This window comes from Ochotona princeps, chromosome 25 (genome assembly GCF_030435755.1).
Source record: "Ochotona princeps isolate mOchPri1 chromosome 25, mOchPri1.hap1, whole genome shotgun sequence".
Taxonomy (NCBI): Eukaryota; Metazoa; Chordata; class Mammalia; order Lagomorpha; family Ochotonidae; genus Ochotona; species Ochotona princeps.
This window is the reverse complement of record NC_080856.1, coordinates 2934353-2957012: the sequence shown is the minus strand read 5'-3', so window position 1 is coordinate 2957012 and position 22660 is coordinate 2934353. Positions and strand designations below refer to the sequence as shown.

At 54.8% G+C, this 22660-nt stretch overlaps 1 protein-coding gene across 1 annotated transcript; it reads left to right on the top strand.

Moving 5' to 3' along the window:
- The first annotated feature begins 1580 nt into the window (after positions 1–1580).
- CPA5 (carboxypeptidase A5) lies at positions 1581–21795 on the top strand. Its single transcript, XM_004592566.4, has 13 exons — positions 1581–1889; positions 2415–2471; positions 2863–3045; positions 3991–4072; positions 5742–5876; positions 13142–13240; positions 15147–15248; positions 15700–15801; positions 16158–16268; positions 16624–16714; positions 20590–20789; positions 21040–21124; positions 21557–21795. Exons 3-13 carry the CDS (start codon positions 2933–2935, stop codon positions 21742–21744), a joined length of 1308 nt encoding a protein of 435 aa, XP_004592623.3. The 5' UTR covers positions 1581–1889; positions 2415–2471; positions 2863–2932; the 3' UTR covers positions 21745–21795.
- The last annotated feature ends 865 nt before the right edge of the window (positions 21796–22660 follow it).

Below are 22660 nucleotides of genomic sequence, written 5' to 3'. Positions count from 1 at the left end.
TTGCTTGTGGCCTGGGAAAGCAGTGGAGGACAGCCCAAAGCCTTGGGACCCTGCACGTGCGTGGGAGACCTGGAAGAGGCTCCTGGTTCCTGGCTTCAGATTGGCTCAACTCCAGCCGTTGCGGCCGCTGGGGGAGTGAACCATCAGATGGAAGATCTTCCTCTCTGTTTCTCCTCCTCTCTGCATGTCTGCCTTTCCAATAAAAGTAAATGAATTAAAAAAAAAAACTTAAGTTTTACCACATTAATATAATTTCACATTAAATCTAGCTGATGAAAGAATGTAAACTTGAATAAAGAAACAAAAACATCCAGCGATCCCCAATGCAGGTGAATTCTCCACAGTGTGGCCTGAGGAAGAGTGGACGGCCAGGGAGAGGGCGACGTGGCCTGCACCGTCTAATCAGATCTTCCGGTTGAAAATGACAGAACCAGTGGGATAGAGGCCGCATGAAAAAAGTAGACTCTCCCAGGAGGAAAGCAAGAGCTCCGTGGTCTCCCCTCACGAATGCCTCCTCACCTCGGGGGGCTCTCTCTGCTCTTGTTGACTTCCGGGGTCCACAGGTTCTTTAGAGATGTTGTTGCCAGGAATATTTTTTCCTGCACTTGAGCTGTTTCATCTGGACAGGGCTTTTACCTTCTCCACACGCAGGAAGGGTTTTCCAGTGACGTTTCCTGAGGGAACTCCGCTCAGTGGCTGGAGTCCACGGCCCCTGCTTGTTGGTCCAACGTGCACCCTCGTAGCACAGACATCGGCCCCTGCTTGTTGGTCCAACGTGCACCCTCGTAGCACAGACATCGGCCCCTGCTTGTTGGCCCAACGTGCACCCTCGTAGCACAGACATCGGCCCCTGCTTGTTGGTCCAACGTGCACCCTCGTAGCACAGACATCGGCCCCTGCTTGTTGGTCCAACGTGCACCCTCGTAGCACAGACATCGGCCCCTGCTTGTGCACGCACCTGCGTTTTCTTGAAATTACTTGTTGACTTGCCCCATTAGCAGTGTGAGGGCCAGGTCTCCAATGCACTCCATTTGACTCCAGACCTTAGCAAGTGCCTGGCTCATGGAAGACACTCGGGACACGTTTACTGAGTCCATGTTCAGTTGTATAATTAGTCATGAATGGGAAGGCAGGATGAGGTACCAGGTCAAACACATCTGTAGTTCTCTGCTTCAAACTTGGCTGCTGTGGTCTGTGTGTTTTAGGGTTGGTGAACTCCCATGTAACTCCTCCGTAGTTTAGTATGGTATTCATCAGCCACATGTAGCTATTACATTTTAAAGCTAGATGAATTTAAAAGTCCACTTCCTCAGCCTGACCAGCCCCATTTCTAGTTGCCAGTGACTGTCCTATCAGCCAGTGTGAATATAGAACATTTCCATTATCACGGAAAGTTCTACTGGAAGTGCTGCCATAGGAAAGCATTCTGGACGGTTCCTCTCGCTTTCTCTCTCTCTTGTTCTCACTCTTTCTCTTTCCCTCGCCCCACCGCTACCAAGGGGGTGGTGGTCTCGTTAGCAGTGACTTAAATGGATGCTTTGGAACCAGAAGACGCTGGCTGGTTTTGATGACTAGCCCCGTCCCCTCGTTTTCCTTTGACAATTCTGAGCTCTTGTTTCTTAGCGCATTCTTCTACTCACGTTGTTACTAAGTCTGAATGTTGCTTGGGTGGAAAGTGTAACTACTTTCTTTTCTGGGTCCTTAAACCCTCTGTTGATGTTCCTGTCTGAGCATGCCCAGAGCCAGGGTTCTAGGAGGGTTGGGCGCCTCTGAACAGCTGAACCATGAAATAATGGAGTAGGGCCGGAGGGGGGTGAGCAGCACATTCTGTCGATAAAAGAGCTTTCCGTCTCTACACGCATGGCCAGTTAATTGGCCATTCTGGGAAAGTCCGGATGGGAAGGGGGGCTTCTGAGAATCGCTGGTGACAGTTAAGTGGCCTTTTGTTGACACTGTCTGCTGAACAACTTTGTTGAATTTAGTCTTGCCTTTTTCCCACCTGCTGTGGATTTTCTGTTTAGGTCATCATTTGTCATCCAAGCATCATCTCCAACTTTCTCCTCCTAATACGAATGCTCTGTGTGCTGGCTCTGTTTTCTCCCTACTATTCCCACACCATGAAGGGGGTTGTGTGAGAAAGCAGCTCTGTTCTATGTTGAGACCTGGAATAACTACCAGGGTGGCCTTCCTGTCCAGCAGAAAGTGCGTCGGTTGTCCTAGCCTTTGGTGACTGCCTGGAGACAGAGCCCAGGGCCTCTCAGCTGAACTGCTGCTCACACAGCACATAGTCCCTTCAGTCTTCCCGTCCGCTCTCTTCTTCACCCGATCTGCCCCTTGCGATGGGAGGACTGAGCTAAAATGCAGCGCTGACGAGAGTCAGTGCCTTTGAAATAACGATCTATTACATTTTGCAGGCTTTGTCAAGCCAGTTCACCAAGCTGTCTCATCTACTAGTCCCCAAGCCTTGTGAGGTAGGGAGAGGGTGTATCATCAGCCGGGTAGGCTGAGGTTACAGAGGCTCTGAGCTTCTAGACAGGAATGCGGCATGCGGCTGGCTCTTGGAGGGCAGCGGGCTTTCAGGGATGCCTGTGCCCGGGGACAGGGCTGGGAGACTGGGAGGGAGCTCACTGAGCAGGGAGGAATGGCATGACTTCTTGGAGCCACCAGCCACTCCTCTTCATCTGCAGGCCTGAGGCTGGCTCTGCCAGGGCCCCTACTCCCAATAGGAAGGGAAAGCAGAGGGCCTTGTCCCCCTGCGTCTGCGTTCCTCCAAGAGACGAGAGGGGGAGGCTCTCACTCTCCCAAGGCCTGGTGTGAGGGAGAGCCTGGCCCCTGTCTCAGGCCAGCCCTCCCGGTCTTTAGGTGCTGCGCTGTGTGAGGCCGGGCCATGCCTGAGCGGCAGGGGAGGCCCTGAGCGCCTGCAGGAAGCAGCATGCAGGGCCCTGCCTTGCCTGCCACCGGCCTGGGGCTGCCTCCCGCGCACGCCGTGCCTCTCGTCTGCGGCTTCCTCTTGGCAACAGCTTTGGGCCAAATGAATTTCACAGGGTGAGTGGTGAGGGGGAAGAGGACAGGGCAGCGCGGCCAAGGGGAGAGGCCACTGTGTGGCTGGGGCCTGACCAAGGGGGAGACACAGTGGCTCGGGTTCCCATCCTGTGCCCACTTCCAGCTCTGGAGCTTCCTTCCCGGGTGCTGTGTGGCAGACTAGCTGACTGTTTACAAACCTCTCAAATGCAAGCTCAGGCTGCAGGTCTCCCCGAGTGCCCCCAAACCACTGGCAACTATTTCCAGACATACATTTTTTTGGGGGGGAGTGAAGAGTTCAAACTTCTCCTTAGATTATTAAGGAAGTTGGTAAAGCCTCAACAACTACTTATCCCGGCCAAAAATATTGTCTTCTCTCCAGGAGTAGAAAGTTCTAGAATGACATGCTTCCCCTGGGGAAGGTCCCAGAGCAGAGGTCGACACAGCTTTGAGGGGGTGCTTGCCCTTGGGGTCTGAGCCAGTCAAGGGTCTACCCTGGCCCTCATTCTGCATGGCTCTTGGTTAGACAGGGAAAGGACTCAGCTGCCCTTTGATGAGATGGAGTGGGATTATCTGGTCTCTCCTTCTATGGGGTTTGGACAGAGCATGACCTTGGGGGCCCATGAAGAGCACTTGGGGTCACTGTTGACCCTTCCAGTCCCATGTCTACTCTGTTGTTGCCCTCTTGTACACACACACACACACACACACACACACACACACACACACCTGTTACCCTGCACCACACTCGTTCCCCATCCTCCTCTCCCTGTCCTGGCTTTTGGCTCAGCAGTAGCACCAACAGGCTTTATTTGCTCCCCTGGGTGGTTTGTCCTTGGGGCTCTATCACTCCCAGCCTCTTGGGTCACTCCTGCCTTCCAGAACTTCTTGCCAGTCTTCTCTCCCGAGCCAGCCGGCCTGCCAGGAAGCACCTGCACAGCATCCATGCTTCTCTCTGTGTTTTTCCAGAGACCAGGTTCTTCGAGTCCTGGCCAAAGACGAGAAGGAGCTTTCGCTTCTTCGGGATCTGGAGGGCCTGAAACCCCAAAAGGTGAGGCCTCCCTCGGGTCCCGGGGACCCCCACTTGGCAACTGGAGCTGCTCTTCCCAGCCCCCGACCTCTGCCCTGTTTGTGTCTTCTGCTGAAGCTCACAGAGCTATGGGAAAGCCACACATGGTTCCTCTTCAGGAATGCCCGGAGACACCTGCCGGGGACCCAGGCAGCCTTTCTGGCTGTGTATTTCAGTTTTCTCTGCTGTCCTGGGTAACGGCCCCTGACTGGGAGGCTGCTCTGTAAACAGCAGGAGTGTTCACAAACCACCTGGAGACACGTATGTTCCCGAGTGAGATAGCGTGTGGCTTGTAATGGACTCCCCCGTCCCCTGCTGCAGTGGCTCATCTCATTGTTGGGTTTGTCTCCATCAGCTTGAATGTTTGTTTCCAGGAACATTTTGTTCTCTACAAGTTTCGCAATGGAAAAAAACCATTTTCTCTATTACAATGCGGCGGGGAGGGCAGCAGTGTCTGTGAGAGAGCTGTGGGAATGACCAGGTGTTCTGGACATGGCCTCAGCCCTGACGCTGCTGAGGAGTGTTCCTCACAGAACGCGCACAATTCCTGTAATTCTCTCCTTTTCCCAAACTGGAAAGCTTGGGCAGAGCGAAGGACAGGGTGGGAGCCAGGGCAGTCTTCCCTGCACCTGCTGGGGCTAGGCGAAATGCTGGCAGCTCTTCTTCTTCTGTATTTTTTAATTAATTTTTTATCTGGAAGGCACAGTTAAAGGAGGCAGAGAGACAGCGGTTTTCTCTCTGCTGCTTCACTCCCCAAGTGCCTGCAACAGCCACGGTTAGGCCAGGCTGGTGCCAGGAGTCGGGAACTCTGTCCAGGTCTCCCACAGGGAGACCAAGTACTTGGGCCAGCACCCGCGCTTTCCAAAACTGGTAGCCACAATGAGACGCCAGCACCACCAGGAAGGGCTTGACACGCTGCAGCACAGTGCTGGTCCTGGCATTTGCTCTTGACTTGGTTCTTGTCTGTATTGGCATCTCCGAGGATGAGTGTTCTTCCCTAAGCAACCATGTAAAGAACCTCTGGGGATCCAGGCACTGCCATGTGTGAGTGAGGCAAAAGGTGCCTGACATTAGACAAAGAAATTCCAGGACTGGGCCTGGCACAATGGCTCAGTGGCTAAATCCTCACCTTGAACACACCAGGACCCCAGATGTGCACTGGTCCGTGTCCTGGCAGCTCTGCTTCCCATCCAGCTCCCTGCCTGTGGCCTGGGAAAGTAGCAGAGGACGGCCCAAAGCCTTGGGACCCTGCATTCATGTGGGAGACCCGGAAGAAGCTTCTGGCTCCTGGCTTCAGATTGGCTCAGCTCTGGCTATTGTGGCTGCTTGGAGAGTGAACCAGCAGATGAAGAGCTCTGTCTCTCCTTTTCTCTGCAAATTGACCTTTCCAATAAAAATAAATAAATCTTAAAGGAAGAAAGGAAAGAAGGAAGGAAAAGAGAGAGAGAGAGAGAGAGAGAGAGAGAGAGAAAGAAAGAGAGAGAGAAAGAAAAGCAAGCAGCAGACTGTCTGGTGTTGTGCTTGGCTCTCGGACTGTCAGTCCAGGTCCAGAGCCCTTCTGTGTTTGGAAGAGAAGGTCACTGGCTCTCCCCAGGATTGTGTGTCGGAGTTTGCAACCCAGCTGTTTCTGTTTCTTTCCTTTGTGAATGAGGTGGACTTCTGGCGTGTCCCAGCCAGACCCAGCCTGCCCGTGGACATGAGGGTTCCCTTTTCTGAACTGAAGGACATCAAAGCTTACCTGGAGTCTCACGGCCTTGCCTATGACATCATGATTGAGGACATCCAGGTGAGGCGCCCCACCCCCACCTGCCGTTCTCCCCCCAAGGCTGAGGACCGCCCTCCATATTTCTTCTGGGTGCAACATGGAGGGAAAACACACAGGTCTAAAAACGGGCACTGTGTGGCCTGTATTTGTGAGCATGAAAGCTACGCTTCTCAGAGAATAGTGGGGCCCAGGCCGGAGCTGGTGAGGCAGGAGGCACTCGCACAGTCACGATGGTAAGGAGCCTAATGTGGACTTCCTTTGGCAGGGATTGAGAGCCAACAGCAACGCGGTAGGCCAGGGGGCCAGGGAGGGCGACAGTGCGGCAGCTGCGAAGGGTCTGGGAACCATTCGTGCAAAGGTATAGCAGTAAGCTGTGCAGAGTCCACACTTCAGCACAAAATAAACATGTGTCTCGGAAAGGCAGAGTGACAAGAGACAGGAATAATAAGACAGAGATCTTCCATCTGCTGGTTCACTTCCCAAACGCCCACAACAGCTGGGGCTGGGCCAGGCCGGAGCCAGGAGCCAGGAACTCCATCTGGGTTCTCCCACCTGGGGGGCAGAGACCCCACGGCTCGAGCCATCCTCTGCTGTCTCCCAGCTGCATCAGCCGAATGGCAACAGAGCTGGGACTTACCCAGGCACTGGCAGCTGTCTGTCCCGGAGGGTCCTGATTCGACCCTCTCAGGGAGGCTGCTATCTATGACCCTGTCTGTGTTCAACTGCAACGACTTAACCCTTCCACCTTCTCCAAACACCCTACAGAAAACCTGCAGCCTAAACATCCCAGCCTCCCTGCCCCCACTCTATAAGATACTTTATGGGGTCTTCTCTGAACATCATGGGATTGTACTTTAATCGTTTTGACCCAAAGTGTCTCTGAACCCAAGCCTTCTTCCTCCTTGCTCGTTGGGGACGCCTCTCTCCCAGGATGCTCCTCCTGGCTGGGTACCTGTGGGATTGTGTTCACACGGCCTCATGGCCAACCACGCTGTCCAGCTCCACGCTCCTGCAAGGGCTCAGAGTGTGGGAACACAGTTTTCTGGAGTGCACACTTGACACTGCATGCCAAGGGATAAATGCATTAGGCTGCATTCCTTTCCCAGACGCAAGGGCCGGGCTCCTGGGGCCACTCAGAGGCGGCTGCCCCTCCTGAGGCACAGCTGTTTCCTGCTCAACATGTGGGAGGGGACTGCTTCTCTAATTAAATCCCCCACCAGAAAAAAAGGGGGTAACTCCCACAGACAAAAGAGGCCACCACATCAAAAGAAACAGAACTGAATTCTCCTGTTGAGGCCAGACTTCTAGTTTCCAGTTCACATCTTCTGGCTTCTGCCCCGCCCCGGGGAACCCCCGCAGCATTTGGCAAACAGATTCGCAGAGGTCTGCAAAGCCTTTCTGCCAATCTCCCTGTCAGGGACAGCCCTGGAGTCACCTCTGAGCCCCAGCCCCCACCCTCGCCAGGCTGTCCTCCTTCCTCAAGTCCTCTCCAATGGTGCTCCCAGCCCAGCCCAGCCCAGGAAAACATCCTCTCAACTCTGAGCGCTAACCTGGTCAGGAAGGGCGGTCTCCAATGTGCTCTGCCCTGCCCTGCTCCAGGTGACAGGGCAGGCAGGGGCTCAGGCGCTGCACGGGGCAGAGGCTGTCCTGTGGGGTGGACTTATGGGGTGACGGGGGCCCAGTCCAGAGAGTGGAGCTCAGGCTGCTGGCTTGCAGGTTGGCTAGGGCCTTTGCGCTGCGTGGCCTGTCAGCTGCGGGCTTCTAAATGACACCCAGGCCTGGTTGCCCTGTCCTCTGCTTGCCTCTGTCTTGGCATCTGGCACAGTGAGCTCTCAGTCACTCTGTGGGCGGAGTTCACCTGGTGGCCATCTCAGGACAAGTATGTCCAGGGAGGGACCTTAGTGGACAGTGCTTTTGGCTTCCAGGGGCCCCTGGCTCCAGCAGGGGGTGGGGCCAGGACCTAGTGTGGGGGATTTTAGCATTGGTGGACAGGAGATGAGGAGGGGAGGCTGGCAGGGCGGGCTGGGGGAGCAGGGAAAGCAAGGTAGCTTTCTGCTTGGACGGCGGTGGCGGGGAGGTGATCAGACCATTCATTCCTGGCCCAGTGCAGACACGCCTACTGTGTGCTGCACACGGGAAGCTGCCAGCGACTCAGAGAAAACATCAACACCCCTATCCAGGGCGCCTGGGGGCCTAGTGGGGGATGGGACCGTGGCAGGCAGGAGGAACCGGGAGCTGACAATGGCAGGACGGAGAATGGGGATGGGGGAGAGCGGTTGCCATGGAAGCACATGGAGAAAGCTGAAGAGGGGCCAGGGCTGGGGAGCGCAGCCCTGACTGGCAACAGGCTATCCTCGCGCTGCAGCAAGCTGGGGCTTTGCCACTGACCACCGGCAGGGCCCCCGGCAGAGCCTGGGCACAGTAGGACCTGCATTTCACAAACACCATTCCCACAGTGACAGCACTGAGCTGGCCACGGGACCAGGGAGGCTGACAGGCGGGAGGGCGCTGAGGAAATCGCAGTGGGCCAGGCAAGAAATTATCTGATTTTGAGTGAGTTCTATTTGCATTTCATTTTTCTTTACCTCCTCCTTCTTTGAAGCTCCTTGGTGTTTTTTTTCCCCCTAGGATGAGTCACTATGGAAAAACCTCACTTGAGCAATTAGCTCTGTGGATTTTAATGGCTTTTTTTTCTGATTACAAAATTAATAAATATTCATGTTAGATAATTTGGAAAATAAGGAAAAAGTACAAGAAAAAAAAAAGAAACAAAGAAATCACCCAGGCTCTGGCCATCCTGAGTGGAATACAATTTTGTGTAAATATTGCTTCACCAGCCCCTCTCCCAACTGGCTGTCTCCCACCAGCATGCAGAGGTGTTTACCCCATCATGAAAGTCATACCTGGGTGTCTTCCTGGCCCCCTCTAGCCACCGTCCCTCTGCTTCCCTGAGAGCAGACCTCCACGCAGGACCGACCCACTTGCCATGCCCTCCCGTCCTCTGTGCTAAGTCTGTCTAGCCCTCATTTCACCAGTCAGCTTCCGGAACGTCTGCTCTGGCTTGGTGGTCATCTTTGGCCAGCACAGCTGAGGCACGTGCCCTGTCTGGCGTCCGGGTCACTGCTCTGCCCTGGAGGGTGCTTTGCTTGGTTCCCACGTCCGGCTCAGCCTTGGAATTCTCTTCCTTGCCCTAGCCCAGGATCGCTGTGTTCTGACCCCACACCTGCTGACGACTCTCATCTACGCCTCCATCAGCACCTCCTTCCTGACTCCTGGATTCTTTGGGCTTACCCCTGCGCCGTGTTCCCATGTGGTGCCAGCTGGGCATCTCGGACTCGACAAGTCCCAGCAAGCATGCCCGTCTCCCACGTGCTCCTGCACAGCTGCCCCCAGCTCAAGAACAGCAGTGCCCACCTTTTGCTCAGACAGGAAACTTGTAGCCATTCTTTTATTTTTAAATTTTTAAGAATTACTTATATCGGAAGCAGAGAATCATACATTTTCTAATTCATTTCCCAAATGCCTGTACCAGCCAGGGACTGGACGTGCAAGGCAATCCGCGTCTCCATACAGGCTGCAGGGGCCCCAAAGCCGCTGAAGCCGTCAGCTGCTGTGTCCCAAGCTGGAGTCAGGAGCAGACTTGGGTAGCGAACGAACCTCATCACTCTGACGGGGGACACAGGTGTCCCGGCTGCGGGGAGAGACATCTACTCCTGCTTAATGTTCACACACCTTACATCCCACCCATCAGTAGAGCCCGTGAGGTCCCCTGAGCTCTGCCTTCTCAGCGTACCGAGAGCCATCCGCTGGCCCCGCTCATCTCGCGTACTCCGGCAGCGCTAACTGTCCACCCCCTCCCTGCTCTTGCTTCTGTTTTGTCTGGTTTCAAAACAGCAACCTTGAAAAATATGCAGGTTCACTTAGAGTCACTTCTCTGCTTCAAGACCTCCAGTGGCTTCCATGGCAGGAGTGAAAACTACAGTGCCTGAGATGGCTCTGAGACCTCGTCGCCTGCGCCTTCCCCTCCTCCTCCAAGGCACCAAGCATCCCCTCGCCCTGATCCACTGATCAGGGTCCCTGATCAAGGTCCCTGATCAAGGTCCCTGATCAAGGTCCCTGAGGCGGGACCTGCCTGGCCTGTTCCTGCCTTAGGCCCAGCACTGGATTCCCACGTCCGGGCTTTGGGCTGACTGATCCCTGTTTCTGAAATGCTGTTCCTGTACACGGCCGCATGGCTTGTTTTCTCGCTGCTTTTCCAAGCCACACACATGGCATCTTCCCCTTTGTTTTAAAGTATACTCTCATCTCCTTCACTGACTCAGTTCCTACTTCCCTTTTCCTGCCGGACTTTTCTCCCCAGCATTTGTCATGTTTTAATATCCTCTTCTCTCACTTATTTTCTGCCTTCCCACTAGACTTAAAGCTCCACGTGGACAGGCAGTTTGTTCTGTTGGCTGCTGTATGCTCAGCACCTGGCACATAATGTGTGCTTGACAGTGCTTGCTTGTGGGATAGCAACGGGTTAAACCGGAAGTGCTGTGGACTATGTCTGGCCGGGTGGAAGTTCTAGACAGGAGCCAGGAGAGCAGGCAGGACCAGAGAAGGCTGGGAAGAAAGGGGCGGTCATGGCGAGACGAGGGGCCCACGAGAAGTGGGCACTGCGCTCAGTGTTGTTGCCTGCTGTCCAAGTAGCTGGGATGCCACGCTCTCTCGGGAGGGTTCCTGCAGAGCCTGGAGCATCCCAAGGTTGCTACTGTTAGCATTTACGACCTGCTCAACAATGTTTGAAGTATTTTGGAAGTATTATCCTTCCAACCCTGTGGAAGCACTTTTCAGGGTTGGCTGAAACATGTGATAACGCGGTCCTCACCACTGCGAGGAAGCTGAAGCCTGGGCACGTTAGTAACTTGCCCCAGTTGGTGGCACTATCAGGGTTGGGTCTGAGACCCCAGACCCAGGCTCTCTGCCTTGGTCCCGTCGCCTCCTCAGGGGTCAGCACTGGCTTTTCAGCAATGTTGTACTTTTACTCGGCCCTTCTGAGCAGCGAGCCACGCTGCAGGGGTCAGCCTTGACATTGTAAGGACATTGGTTCTGGGCTGCCTCCGTGTCCAATGGCAGCTGCTGCAAACGTGGGGCCTGGAGGAGAAGGCCTGAGGTGCTGTCCAGAAGAGACCACCTGGTTGCAGAGCTGGCACTGCACCCTGTGTCCCCATGTGGTATGCCTCATACCCATGGCGGGAGTTTGACTGGCTGTCCAGGCCTCAGCTTCACCTGGGGAGGGGTGCAAATTGCCCTTCTTCCCCACCCTGGGGCTGCTGCTCTCTGCCTAATGCCCTCTTCCTTCCTGTAGAAATGATCTCACACAAAGCCTTTACTTCCTCTGTCTGCGGCTTCCAGGGAGGCAGGTGGCTGACTTCTGGGCTGGTTGAGTTTTTCCTGCAAAGCCCTGCATGGCTGTGATGACCCGCTGTGCTTGGGACCACTGTTGCCTTCCTGCTGCCTCTTGGGCCTGAGCCCTGGGAAGGCAGCACACGTGTGTGCTTTTCTGGCCAGAGTAGATGAATGTTCCTGGGCTCGGGGCCCAGCCGTGAGGCCCGAGGCCCCAGTGCGTGAGAAGCTTAAGCACATCCTTGGGGCTCTGAGGGTGTATGGGAAGCTGTCTGCATTGGGGGCTGACTTCCCATTTGCCTCCCAGCTCCTCTTCCTGTGGGGGTCCCTGGGGCTGCGGCTGCGTGGGAAGGACCGTTCTCGGTTTCCTTCCAATTTCTCATCAAACCTTTGGAAACTAGACTTTGGGGCCCTTTCACTTCAGCCTGCCCTGGCTCCCTGTGCCTGGCCCAGCTGCTGTCCCCCTGCAGCTGCTGCCCACAGCTGGTGATATCAACCCCCAGTGGTCACGCTGGACGGCTAAGATTTGGGGCGGTTTTCTGGGAAGAAGACAGATTGCTTTTATTGGAGCCTCCCAGGGTGGTGCTTGCAATCGCTGGTGGGAAGCAGGTCACTTCCAGCCATGTTTGTCTCACCCAGAAATCCCAGCTTTGCAAAGGAATGCTCGCAGTCCAGCCAGTCCGGCTGGAACTCAGTGCATGCACGTAGTCGGAGCTGCTTCCAAGTCCCTCCTCACTGAAGCAGGAGGAACACAGAACTCAAGTGTAAACATTAAGAAACAAAAATTGCTTCAAATCCTAATCTGTGGTATACGTTGGGTGCAGCAGAGGTGCCTACAGGGCGCCTGAGCACCTCACAGAAATTCAAGCTGGGAAAAGGGTCCCAGGGTGTCTGAGCAGTGAGTGACTGACCCAACACCAGGCCTTCCACTGTCCTCCCTGTGGCCTGGGGACGTGTCAGGTGAGGGCTGAGTGCAGACATGCCCAGGGCAGACTTTCAGCACTCCTGTACTTATGTTTAGGAAGCATGTGACTTGATAAATGGGGGGGCCAGCAGCTTAGCATGGTGGGTAAAGCCTCTGCCCGTGATGCCACATGGTGCCAGTTCACGTTCTGGCTGCTCCACTTCTGCTCCAGCTCTCCGCGAACGCTCCTGGGAAAGAAGTGAAAGATGGTCTGCGTGGTTGGGCCCCCCGGGGAGACTCAGATGGTCTGCGTGGTTGGGCCCCCCGGGGAGACTCAGATGCCGCTCCTGGCTAATGGCTTTGGCCTTGCTCTGCACTGGCCAGTGGGGGGCCATCTGGGGAGCAAGCTAACAGAAAGGGGATCTCTCTCTATGTCTTTCCCTCTGTCTCTGTGACTGCCTTTCAAACAAACAAATCTTTAACAAAGGAAATGAATGAGCAGGACTGGCTCTGGCTTGGATGCCAGTTTCTGGGCTACTTCCTGGTAGTGGAGTCGATGCTGCTGTTTGGGCAGCCCTCTGCTCCCAGCCAGGAGCTCTCTCACCCACGTGGTTCCACCTGGCCCTGACTGCACTGTAAGCAGTGTTGGCAGCGGAACCGTGAACATCTTCAAAACACCTTCCCACCTGCTCCTCCCGTTTACTCTAGGCGCTAGCAAGGAAGATGTTGCTTTCCCAGTGTTAAAGCTGAGGAAGCCGCAGGAACAGACATAGGACCTGGCTCTTTGCCCTGCATGCCCCGGGCCCCTGTGGGAAATGGCACCTGTCACCCCGTCTGCTGCAGGGGCTCGTTTTTCTGTGTTGACACTGTGTCTGCACAGCCAGCTGGGGTAGCGTGCAGAAGGGGCTGTGCTGGAGTGCTCCAGCCCTGCCTTGCTGTTCCTGTTCCAGTTCCTGTTCCAGTGCGTGTTCCAGTCTATGTCCCTGTCTCCCAGGTCCTGCTGGATGAGGAGAGAGAAGCCATGGCAAAGTCCCGCCGGCTGGAGCGCAGCACGAGCAGCTTCAGTTACTCCTCTTACCACACCCTGGAGGAGGTGGGTCTTCCTCGACCATGCTCTTTCGTCACTTGCTGTGTGTTCCCTTCAAGTCTCTGGTCTGAGGGAGAGACCAGGGAGGACTCCAGGGTATGGGGGAGCCTGTGGGGGTGAGTGGCAGACAAGAAGTGACATTCGGTTAGAAGGGACTGTGGGTCAACAGTACAAGCCTGAGGCAGGTACAGGACTCAGCAATGCCCTGTGATAGGCCAGCACGGGGCAGCGCGGAGGAGGCCTGCTGACCCAAACCTCTGGCTAGAGACCTAGGGGTCTCAACCTTTCCAGGACCAGGGATGGCGCTCAGTGGCCACAGCTGTGACTGCTTGAGGGTAAAAGGAGCAGGAAGCCAGGAACGCCGGAGAGTAACTCCCATGGAACTAGAATTGTCTTCATTTAGAGAAGTTCGTGGGTATAGTTACAGCCAGCCAGGGAAGGTGAGCAGCTGTGGCTTGTTTACACAGGAGGGCACGGGGACACTCATTCTGAAACAGACCGAAGGCACACTTGATGCATGAAGCAGGACACTCTTGGCACTGTCCACTCTGTGACCCTCACCACGATCCCCCTTTCCTATGACCTGTCCTGGAGGACTCGGTGTCCTCACATAGATTGGAAGACAAGGAGCAGGAGTAAGTCTGTCATTACTTAGTGATGTCTGAAGTCACTAAAGCCCGAATCCTGCTCGTGGGGGACCCTGCCAGCGACAAAAAGGTAAAAATAGATTCAAGGCCTGTGCGCTCAGTCAAGCGGCCTGCATGGGCCAAAGGCTGGAGAGCATTTCCAAGCAGAGGCACTCAGGCAGCGCGTCCTGGCTAGCCGAGCAGACTCAAGGGACACAGAGCCTGGGACTCCAGGCTCACCACACTTGATGCCTTGGACAGCTTGGATTTTGTAATAAATTTTTCTCTTTTTTTTTCAAGGAGTTTGTCTAAACGTTTTTTTAAACTTTATTTGAAGCCCTGGCATGTGGAGGGAGTTGAGGAGACGGGGAGAATGCATGGAAGAGCCATCTCATTCTCTAAATGCCCTCAGCAGCTGGGGCTGAGTCAGGCCGAGGCAGCAGCCCGGAACTTCATCTGAATCTTCTGCGTGGTGGCAGCAACCAACTGTTTGGACCGTCACCTGCTGCCTCCCGGGGCCCACAGCAGCAGGAAGTTGGGATGAGAGTAGATACAGGAGGTGAAGTCAGGCATTCTAATACGACCCACAGGTGTCCCAAGTGGTGGCTTACCGCTGCACCAAATGCCTACCTTGATTTTTAAAATTAAGTAATTAACTTATTATTTTTTAAAATAATGATTACATGGTTCATCAGGGTGGGAAGGATCGAGGTTTAGGGAAAATAGGGGGAATTCATTGCTTCCAAATTTGCTATTTCTTCTTGTTCCCGGGGAAGGGGAGAAACAAAGGGGAAAACCACTCACGACTTTCCACACGTCCAGTGCCCAGGGATGAGGAACCCACCTCATGTCAACCAGAGGCTCCACGTGGACATACTCCGAGGGTTCTGTCCAGGCCGCTTGGATGGTTTTGAAATGCTGCTGATGTCACAGATCCAAGGATGACGTCACCCTCCCAATGTCCACTGGCTCCACTCACCGAGACTTTTTTGCTGTCATTGTTTGTTTAGGATAGTTGTCCATTTAGTTCTGTTCTCCTGCTAGAGCACCAAATGCGCTGCCATATTCTCCTTTTACAACAGGGCCTGGTTGGTTTCTCTTCAGACTGTATAAATCTCTCGCCTGTTACTACCTTGATTTTTGAAATTTTCGATCGCTGTTCTTTCAGACCCGTGGGAGACGGGAGCACGTTGAGTAGCATGCACTGAGGAGAGCATTCAGAGAGGGCTCGGGGCCACTTTTCTCCCTGTTGAATGGCTATGTCACAACAATATCATTGGTTTCAGATATATAACTGGATCGACAATTTTGTCACTGAGCATTCAGACATCATCTCAAAGATTCACATTGGCGACAGCTTTGAAAATCGCTCCATCCTTCTGCTGAAGGTAAAATCTCACTGTCAAGTGGCAGTTCACATGGTGAGAGCCTCTGTGGCAAGGTCAAGCTCCTGGCAGGTGGTGGCCAGGTTGGAGCTGTGGGGAAAGGCAAGGTGCATGTGCAAGCTGTAGGATTGTGGCAGTAAGGGTCCCACCCTTGTTGTGCACGGATAGGTGACAACGGGATTCCCACCAGATTTCTGTGCTCATTGAAGAAGCACTTAATGTGCTTTCAACCCTAGGAAGTGCTGAGCTCCGCCAGGCTCATTCTACCCAGCACGTGTGCCACTGCAGGGCCAAGGGACCTCACATCTAGGCACAACACAGGGTGTGCGGAGGCCCCTGCATGCACACTCTCTCAAGCCAAGCACACTAGGTCTAGTGGTGAGGAAACCCCTGGTCTCCTTATGCTCAGACCCGGACAGACCACTGCTGCCTTGCTTAAACTTCTCTCCTCCAGTTCAGCACGGGAGGTTCTCGGCGTCCGGCCATCTGGATTGACACAGGAATCCACTCCCGGGAGTGGATCACCCATGCCACAGGCATCTGGACTGCCAAGAAGGTCAGGAGGATCTGTAGCAAAAAGCTGAAATGGGGCCGGGGGGGCGAAGGGGTGGGGGGCTGCCTGCTCATGTAAGGGCACTCACTGTCAGCTGAAAGATTAGACTGAAAGGTGAAATGTAGGGCGTTTAGTCCCCTCCTGCCCTTTAGAACAGCCACCACATGCAAGCCCTTCTGCAGCACAGAAGCCACATAGATGCCTTCCAGCTGTTTGACAGCCAAGTCTTTGGACCTGCACAAAGGCTGTACTTGACAGCCTGTTGCTGCGTCTCCTTGGTGCCAGAGGCTGTGCCTGTGTCCTGCTCCGTGTCCGGGGAGAGCCCAGAAGAGCCTCCTATCCCTCAAGCTTTCTTGCAGATTGTCAGTGAATACAGAAGAGAAGGTGTGCTGATGGAGATCCTGAATGCCATGGACATCTTCATAGAGCTTGTTGCCAACCCTGATGGGTTTGCTTTTACCCACAGCATGGTGAGGGCACTGGGATGCATGGTGGGCAGGGGAGGTTCCTGTGTCCTTGTGAGCCAGCTCCTCCAGGGCCTTCTGACAGACAGCCTCCTGAGGGTGGGAGGTCCTGCAGCTGTAGCCTCTTGGCTTCCGGCCCCCTGCCCAGGGAAAACTACCACTAGAGGTCTGTGACACGGTTTCTCCCCAGACCGACTTCAACCAAAAGTACCTGCTCTGCAGCCTGGCTCATTCCCACGCCATCCCCAGCCTGTCTCTAGAGGGTCCTTCCCTGCCCCACCAACCCCTTCATAGGCCAGGCTGTCAGAGGCTCCTAGCCCTCGGAACCAGCCCAGTGGTCACCTGACCTGGGCTTTCTCAGAACCGCTTGTGGCGGAAGAACAAGTCCACCAGCCCTGGCGTCTTCTGCATTGGTGTGGATCTCAACAGGAACTGGAATTCAGGCTTTGGAGGTACAGTGGCTGCTTGTCCTGGGGGCAGGCCTAGAGTTCTTGGTGCTCGGCGGGCTCTCCCACATAGTCAGATCATGTTGACGCATAACTTGGAAGGCACGGGACGAATGTCATCGTTAGCTAATCATGTTTGAGTCATGGCCCAGGACAGGCGAGCACGTTCCTAAGATTGGCGTGGGAGGGGCGGAGAGGCAGCACGTGTGTTCTACATGCAGACTGCGCACCACCTCGAGGGAGCTCCCGGCTCCTGAATCACCACAAGCTGCAAGGGTCAACTCCTAAATTCTGCAGAGTGACGTATAAGGAAGCATAATGCAGTCTTGCCAGTTGTTCAAAACCAGGAGCTTACAGTGCCCCAAAATGCCTCCAGCCCTTCCCTGAAGAGGATACCACATGGAAATGCCTTGCAACTACTTTCCTTTCGGGAAGCTAAACAATCGTTCAGCCTAGAGTGAGTCAAATCCTTACCGTCAAGGCTGCTTTGACTCTAGCTTCCATTACAAATCAGTACGTACTTGAAGGGCTGTGTGAACCCAACGAAGGGCAGGCGGCTTCCTCCTGGGCTCCTCGTGTTCCTTCCTGAGGGTCTCATGCAGGGGGCACAGGACCAGCCGGGAGACTGACAGGTCCATGGGCTCTGGAAATGCAGCAATGTGATGAGTAGATGGGTCCAGCCAGGAGGGAGTGTCCAGAACAGCCACAGCTCCTGCCCAAGAGGTGGTATTCACAGTCCCAAGACCACAGTGCCATTCTTTGGACAAGCAGATCCACAGGAAGGTGGCCAAATCAGGGCAACAGCATCAGAACATTCTAGATCCGGTTGTCCATTGTTTTAAAAATTTGGCTTCTTGGGGCTGGTCTATAAAAAAAAATAAGGATGGTCTGAGGGCATTGGGCGTGAGGCCCTGCTGCAGGGCTGAGTGTGCCCAGTCATGGGAGGGAGACGGGCTGCCTCCACATCACCACCACATCTAAATGGGCCGCTCAGAGCTGACTGCACTGAGTGCCCAGAGGTGTACCAGCTGGCAGAAAGACAAACTACCTCTTAAAGAAAATAACCCTTGTGGACCTTTTCACGGGAAAAAAATCCATGTGCACACACTACATAAAAAACAAATACAGCAACAAACCAAACCAAACAGTAACAGAACAGAAAAGCCCAGAGGGGCCCAAAACGTCCATGCTTCCATTGCAAAGGTCACTGCTTTGAATAAGTCACCATGTCCTTCCAGAGATTTCCCCTTGCTACAAATTACATTTTTAGAGAAGGAAAAAATAAATAGCTAATGAATCCATTAGCAGGTACTTGTGAAAGAGGCAGGCTCAGAGGAAGTTGACTGTGAACGTCAGGGAGCCAGGCAGCTACCTCCCATCTGGTCAGGGGAAGATTAGTTTACTCTGCTTAGCCCGAACCAGAACTAATGGCCTGAAGTGCTTCTCCATATTTGGACAGAGCCACCTGGTCATTGGCAGGGGAGCTGTTTTCTGTGTGTGGGCTGCAAACGCAGACAAAGCTCTCAGCCTTTCCGCTCTGCTCATCTGTTGCTCTCTGTCATGCATCGAGTGTAGCAGGTGCAGAAGCTCCCAGCAGACACAGCAAGCAAGACCACTGTCAGCTCGGCCTACTGCAGCCTGAGGGGCTGCCCACTACCCCGCTCTCTGCAGACACATCCCCTTCAAGCCTGGATCCCCACTGCAGGCAGAGACAGGCAAACCAGGAAGGGGCACTCCTGGTGACAGACTGGCCTCTGGGCCGGCTGACGGCCAGAAGTAGTGTGTGTGTGCCTGGGCTGGCGACTCGACGAGGAAGATTCTGTTTATTGTTTTAATATTGCTTTAATTTAATTGCTGTGAACTTGTGTGTAGCCCATCTTTCTCCTTCATGCCCAGCCTTCTCCTGGGGGAGGCCAGGTTGCTGTGTCCCCTGCAGCAGGAGCTGAGCTGGCCTGTGGAGCAGCCTGCTGTCCAGGCTGGCTGAGGCCAGTGCTCTGGCTTCCTTGGGAGGGGACGCTTCAGAAGTTGGAGTGTTTGGCTTGGCAGTTAGGATGCTTGAGTCCTAGCTCCACTCCAGTTCCAACCTCCTGCTAACACAGGCAGGGAGGCCGTGGCAGCTGGCTCCAGTCTTCCGCGTGGGAGAGCTGGACAGAGTTCCTGGGTTTTGACTGTGGCCTTGGCTGTTGCAGGCTTTGGGGAGTGAACCAGCAGAGGGAAGGTCTTAAAAAGGAGGCAGGCATTTGACACAGTGGTTAAGATGGCACCTAGGTCGCCTACACCATCTATCAGAATGCCCGGGTTCAAGTTTAGCTTCTTGCTAGTGTGTACCCTGGGAGGTGGCAAGTGATGACTCAAGGACTCACGTCCATGCCGCCTACAGAAAAAACCCAGATGGAGTCATCCTGGCCCTTCCCTGGCTGTTGTGGGGATCTGGGGAGCAAACCAATAGACAAAAAAGCTTTCTTTGTCTCTCTGCCTCTCAAATCAACAGTAACAATCAACTGAAGCAGGAGCTGGGGAAAGCCCTGACCTCTGGGCCGGGCTTGGCAAGAGGCAGGAAAGGAGGAGCTGAGATGGCTTCTCCCGCTACTCCTCTCGTCTGAGCAGCCCAGCCCAGCCCTCCATAGCAGGAGAGGCGGGCAGCAGGAGAGCTGAAGAGGCAGAAAGGAGGTGGCAGAAGCAAAGGCTCAAGGAAGAGATAGTGACAAACTGAGCCCGTGCAAGAAAGCAGAAGCCACAGCACCCAGAGCAGGTGCCCAAGAAGAATTGGCACACCTGTCTGCCTTTGTGGCTCCAGGCCAGCATGGAGCAGCCAGGGAGATTTCCCTCTTCTCCTGGTCCCCAAATCCTCGGAGCTCCTGGGACCAGACCTGTGCAAAACCCAAGCAGACACCACATGTGAACACTCGAGTGACAGTGAACCCAGGAAGGTCAGGTCAGTAGGGCTGCTGCTTAGAGGCAGAAGTGGAGACGGGAGAGGCCTCGTCTCCTAGTTCGCCTCCTGGGGCAGGCCTGCCGTTCTACAGAGTCTCAGTGAGGATTTGACTGAAAGAGCAAGCCAAGCAAGCTCCCCCAGCGCTCTGGAGTTGCCGGGCTGTGAGCGGCCGCATGCCTGCAGGGTGTCAGAGTAGAGTATGCAGCAATAACCAGTAGCCTTCCAAACCCAGGGACTTCCCCGTGATAAGAGCTTAGTTTGCATGCATGCAGAGTCCAATGGGCCTGGGTAACTGTCGTGAGCAGCTCTGTTCAGGGACGCCAAGGGGTTCAGGAGGCTGCTTGGACCTAACATGCTCTGCTCCACCCACACAGGGGAGATTGTGCAGAAGTTACCCTTGGTTGTAACAGTCAAAACCCGGCACGACGTCATCATTTCTGCTCACATTTTCTTTTCTTTTTTTCTTTTTTTGAAGATTTATTTATTTTTATTGGAAAGTCAGATATACAGAGAGGAGGAGAGACAGAGAGGAAGATCTTCCGTCCGATGATTCACTCCCCAAGTGACCACAACGGCCAGTGCTGTGCCGATCCGAAGCCAGGAACCTGGAACCTCTTCCAGGTCTCCCACGCAGGTGCAGGGTCCCAAGGCTTTGGGCCGTCCTCGACTGCTTTCCCAGGACACAAGCAGGAAGCTGGATGGGAAGTGTAGCTGCCGGGATTAGAACCGGTGCCCATATGGGGTCCAAAAGCGTTCAAGGTGAGAACTTTAGCCGCTAGGCCACGGCACTGGGCCCATCTGCTCACATTTGTATTGGTCCAAGGTAGTCACATGACCTCTGCAAACTGCAGAGCAGCCTGGGAAACATGGGATCTTTTGTGAGTCCTGAGTGTCTCTGCCACACTCAGGAATTGTGAACTTTTGGGTGGTGTTCTTTTACTTTTAGGAAATGGTTCTAACAGCAACCCCTGCTCAGAGACTTACCGCGGGCCTTTTCCTCAGTCGGAGCCGGAGGTGGCTGCCACTGCGAACTTCATCACCAGCCACGGGAACTTCAAGGCCCTGATCTCCATCCACAGCTACTCGCAGATGCTCATGTACCCTTACGGCCACACTCTGAAACCCGTCGCAAACCAGGAGGAGTTGGTGAGACTTTGTGTTCTGGATCTGGGGGAAAGGAGGCCCCGTCCCTGGAAAATCTGAATGTATCCGAAGCCCAGAGACAGAGGCCAGGGCCCCCAGACATGGCAGAAGGCGGCTGGAGGCTATGGGCCGCATAGCAGGTGTGACGCCAGGGCCCTGGCACATGGAACTCCCAAGGCTCACTCTGAGGGTGTGGGGACGTGGCGCCCCGCCCTGAGCCCATCCTCTCAGCCTCTGGGTGTCTTCTTTGCAGTTTCAGCTTGCCGAGGGCGCAGTGAAGGCCCTGCATGAAGTCCATGGCATCGAGTACATGTTTGGTAGTATCAGCACCACACTGTGTGAGTGAGACTGCCTTCGCAAGTGCTCCAGACCCCACAGGCACCTGGGGCTGGGGGCACGGGGCACATGGAGGACACCTGGGGCAGCTCCAAGCTGCCCGTCAGTTCCCTGAATCTAGCAGGGTGACCAATGCCTTCCACACCCAGATAGAAGGATAGACGATGGCTGTTCTGTGCAGCATGAACTTAAGGCTCCTAGTTCCTGTCTTACTCTAAAATCTATTGGGATGGGGGGGAGAGGCTTTCTTTGCATAGAGTTCCAGGTGATCTGGATGGTCAGGGTGTCATCCATGATGAGATCCGAGCTAGGCAGTGGGGTACAATCTGGGCTGGGGGGTTGGCTCCAGGACCCCCTTACACCATTTGGGGTGCATCTGCGCCTGTAGCTGCGCCCTTTTCTTTCTCTTGGGGGCACCTCTCGGCCCTTTCTAGATGTGGCCAGTGGAATCACCGTGGACTGGGCTTACGACACAGGCATCAAGTACGCCTTCAGCTTTGAGCTACGAGACACCGGGCGCTACGGCTTCCTGCTGCCGGCCTCACAGATCATCCCCACGGCCCAGGAGACGTGGCTGGCGCTCCTCACCATCATGGAGCACACTTGGACCCACCCCTACTAGCAACCCTGCCCAGCCCCGAGCAGGAGGGCTCCTCCTCCCCTCCTCCTCCTTGGGGCAGGACTCCTCCTGAAACCCAAGCTTTACAGCCTCAGCCCACACCCTTGCCTGGACCCCATAGGAAATAAAACACAGTTTGAACATGCTTTCTAACAGCTTGCCATTCCTGTGGGCTTAGAATTGGAAAGGACACCAGGTTGGGCCTCACTCCCCGGACAGCTTGCTGTGCCTGTGGAAAGCACTTCCCATCAACCTTCTCTCCATCTCTGCACTGCCCCCGACCCAGGACAGAAGTTACACCCCAGGGGCTTCCCGGCTGCAGTTGTCCCAGCGGTGAATCATGTTTGCTTTCCACTGGGGGAGCCAGATCCTTTTTGGCAGCCTCCCTTCCTCCTCCGGTCTCCCTCACGAGGGAGGGGCAAGGGTGCATTTCAGGGGGCTGCACTCAGAAGATCCCTCTCCCAGAAGGAATGCAAGCAAGTCACTGGTCCACGAGCTCCTCCTGCAAGGTCCCTCAAAGGCACCCGTGGCCTTGGGAGCACTCATAGCAAGTGGGTATAAGGAGTTATTGGAATCTCCCACCCTGGACACGCGCCACTTCCTCTTCCTCACAGCTCACGAAATTCGCGCCAGTCCAGCTGTCCACCAGTCAGGCGTTTCACCTGAGAATCCCACCCCCAACCCTACAGCCCCTTCCCCAGTTCCGCCCTCTTACTAATCATCCTTAGGCAATCACCTGTGACAGTCCCAGGCACCAATCCCCTGCCCTCAGTCCCTCCCAGTCCCGCCCCCACACCTTGTGGGCGCACCTGAGTGACAAAAAGACCCCCAGGTGCGGCTCTCTCTTCTCCTTCTGGCTTCCCCCACCACCACTTCACCTCCCTTCCTCCTCACCTCCCCACTACCCCATCCTGTTCCT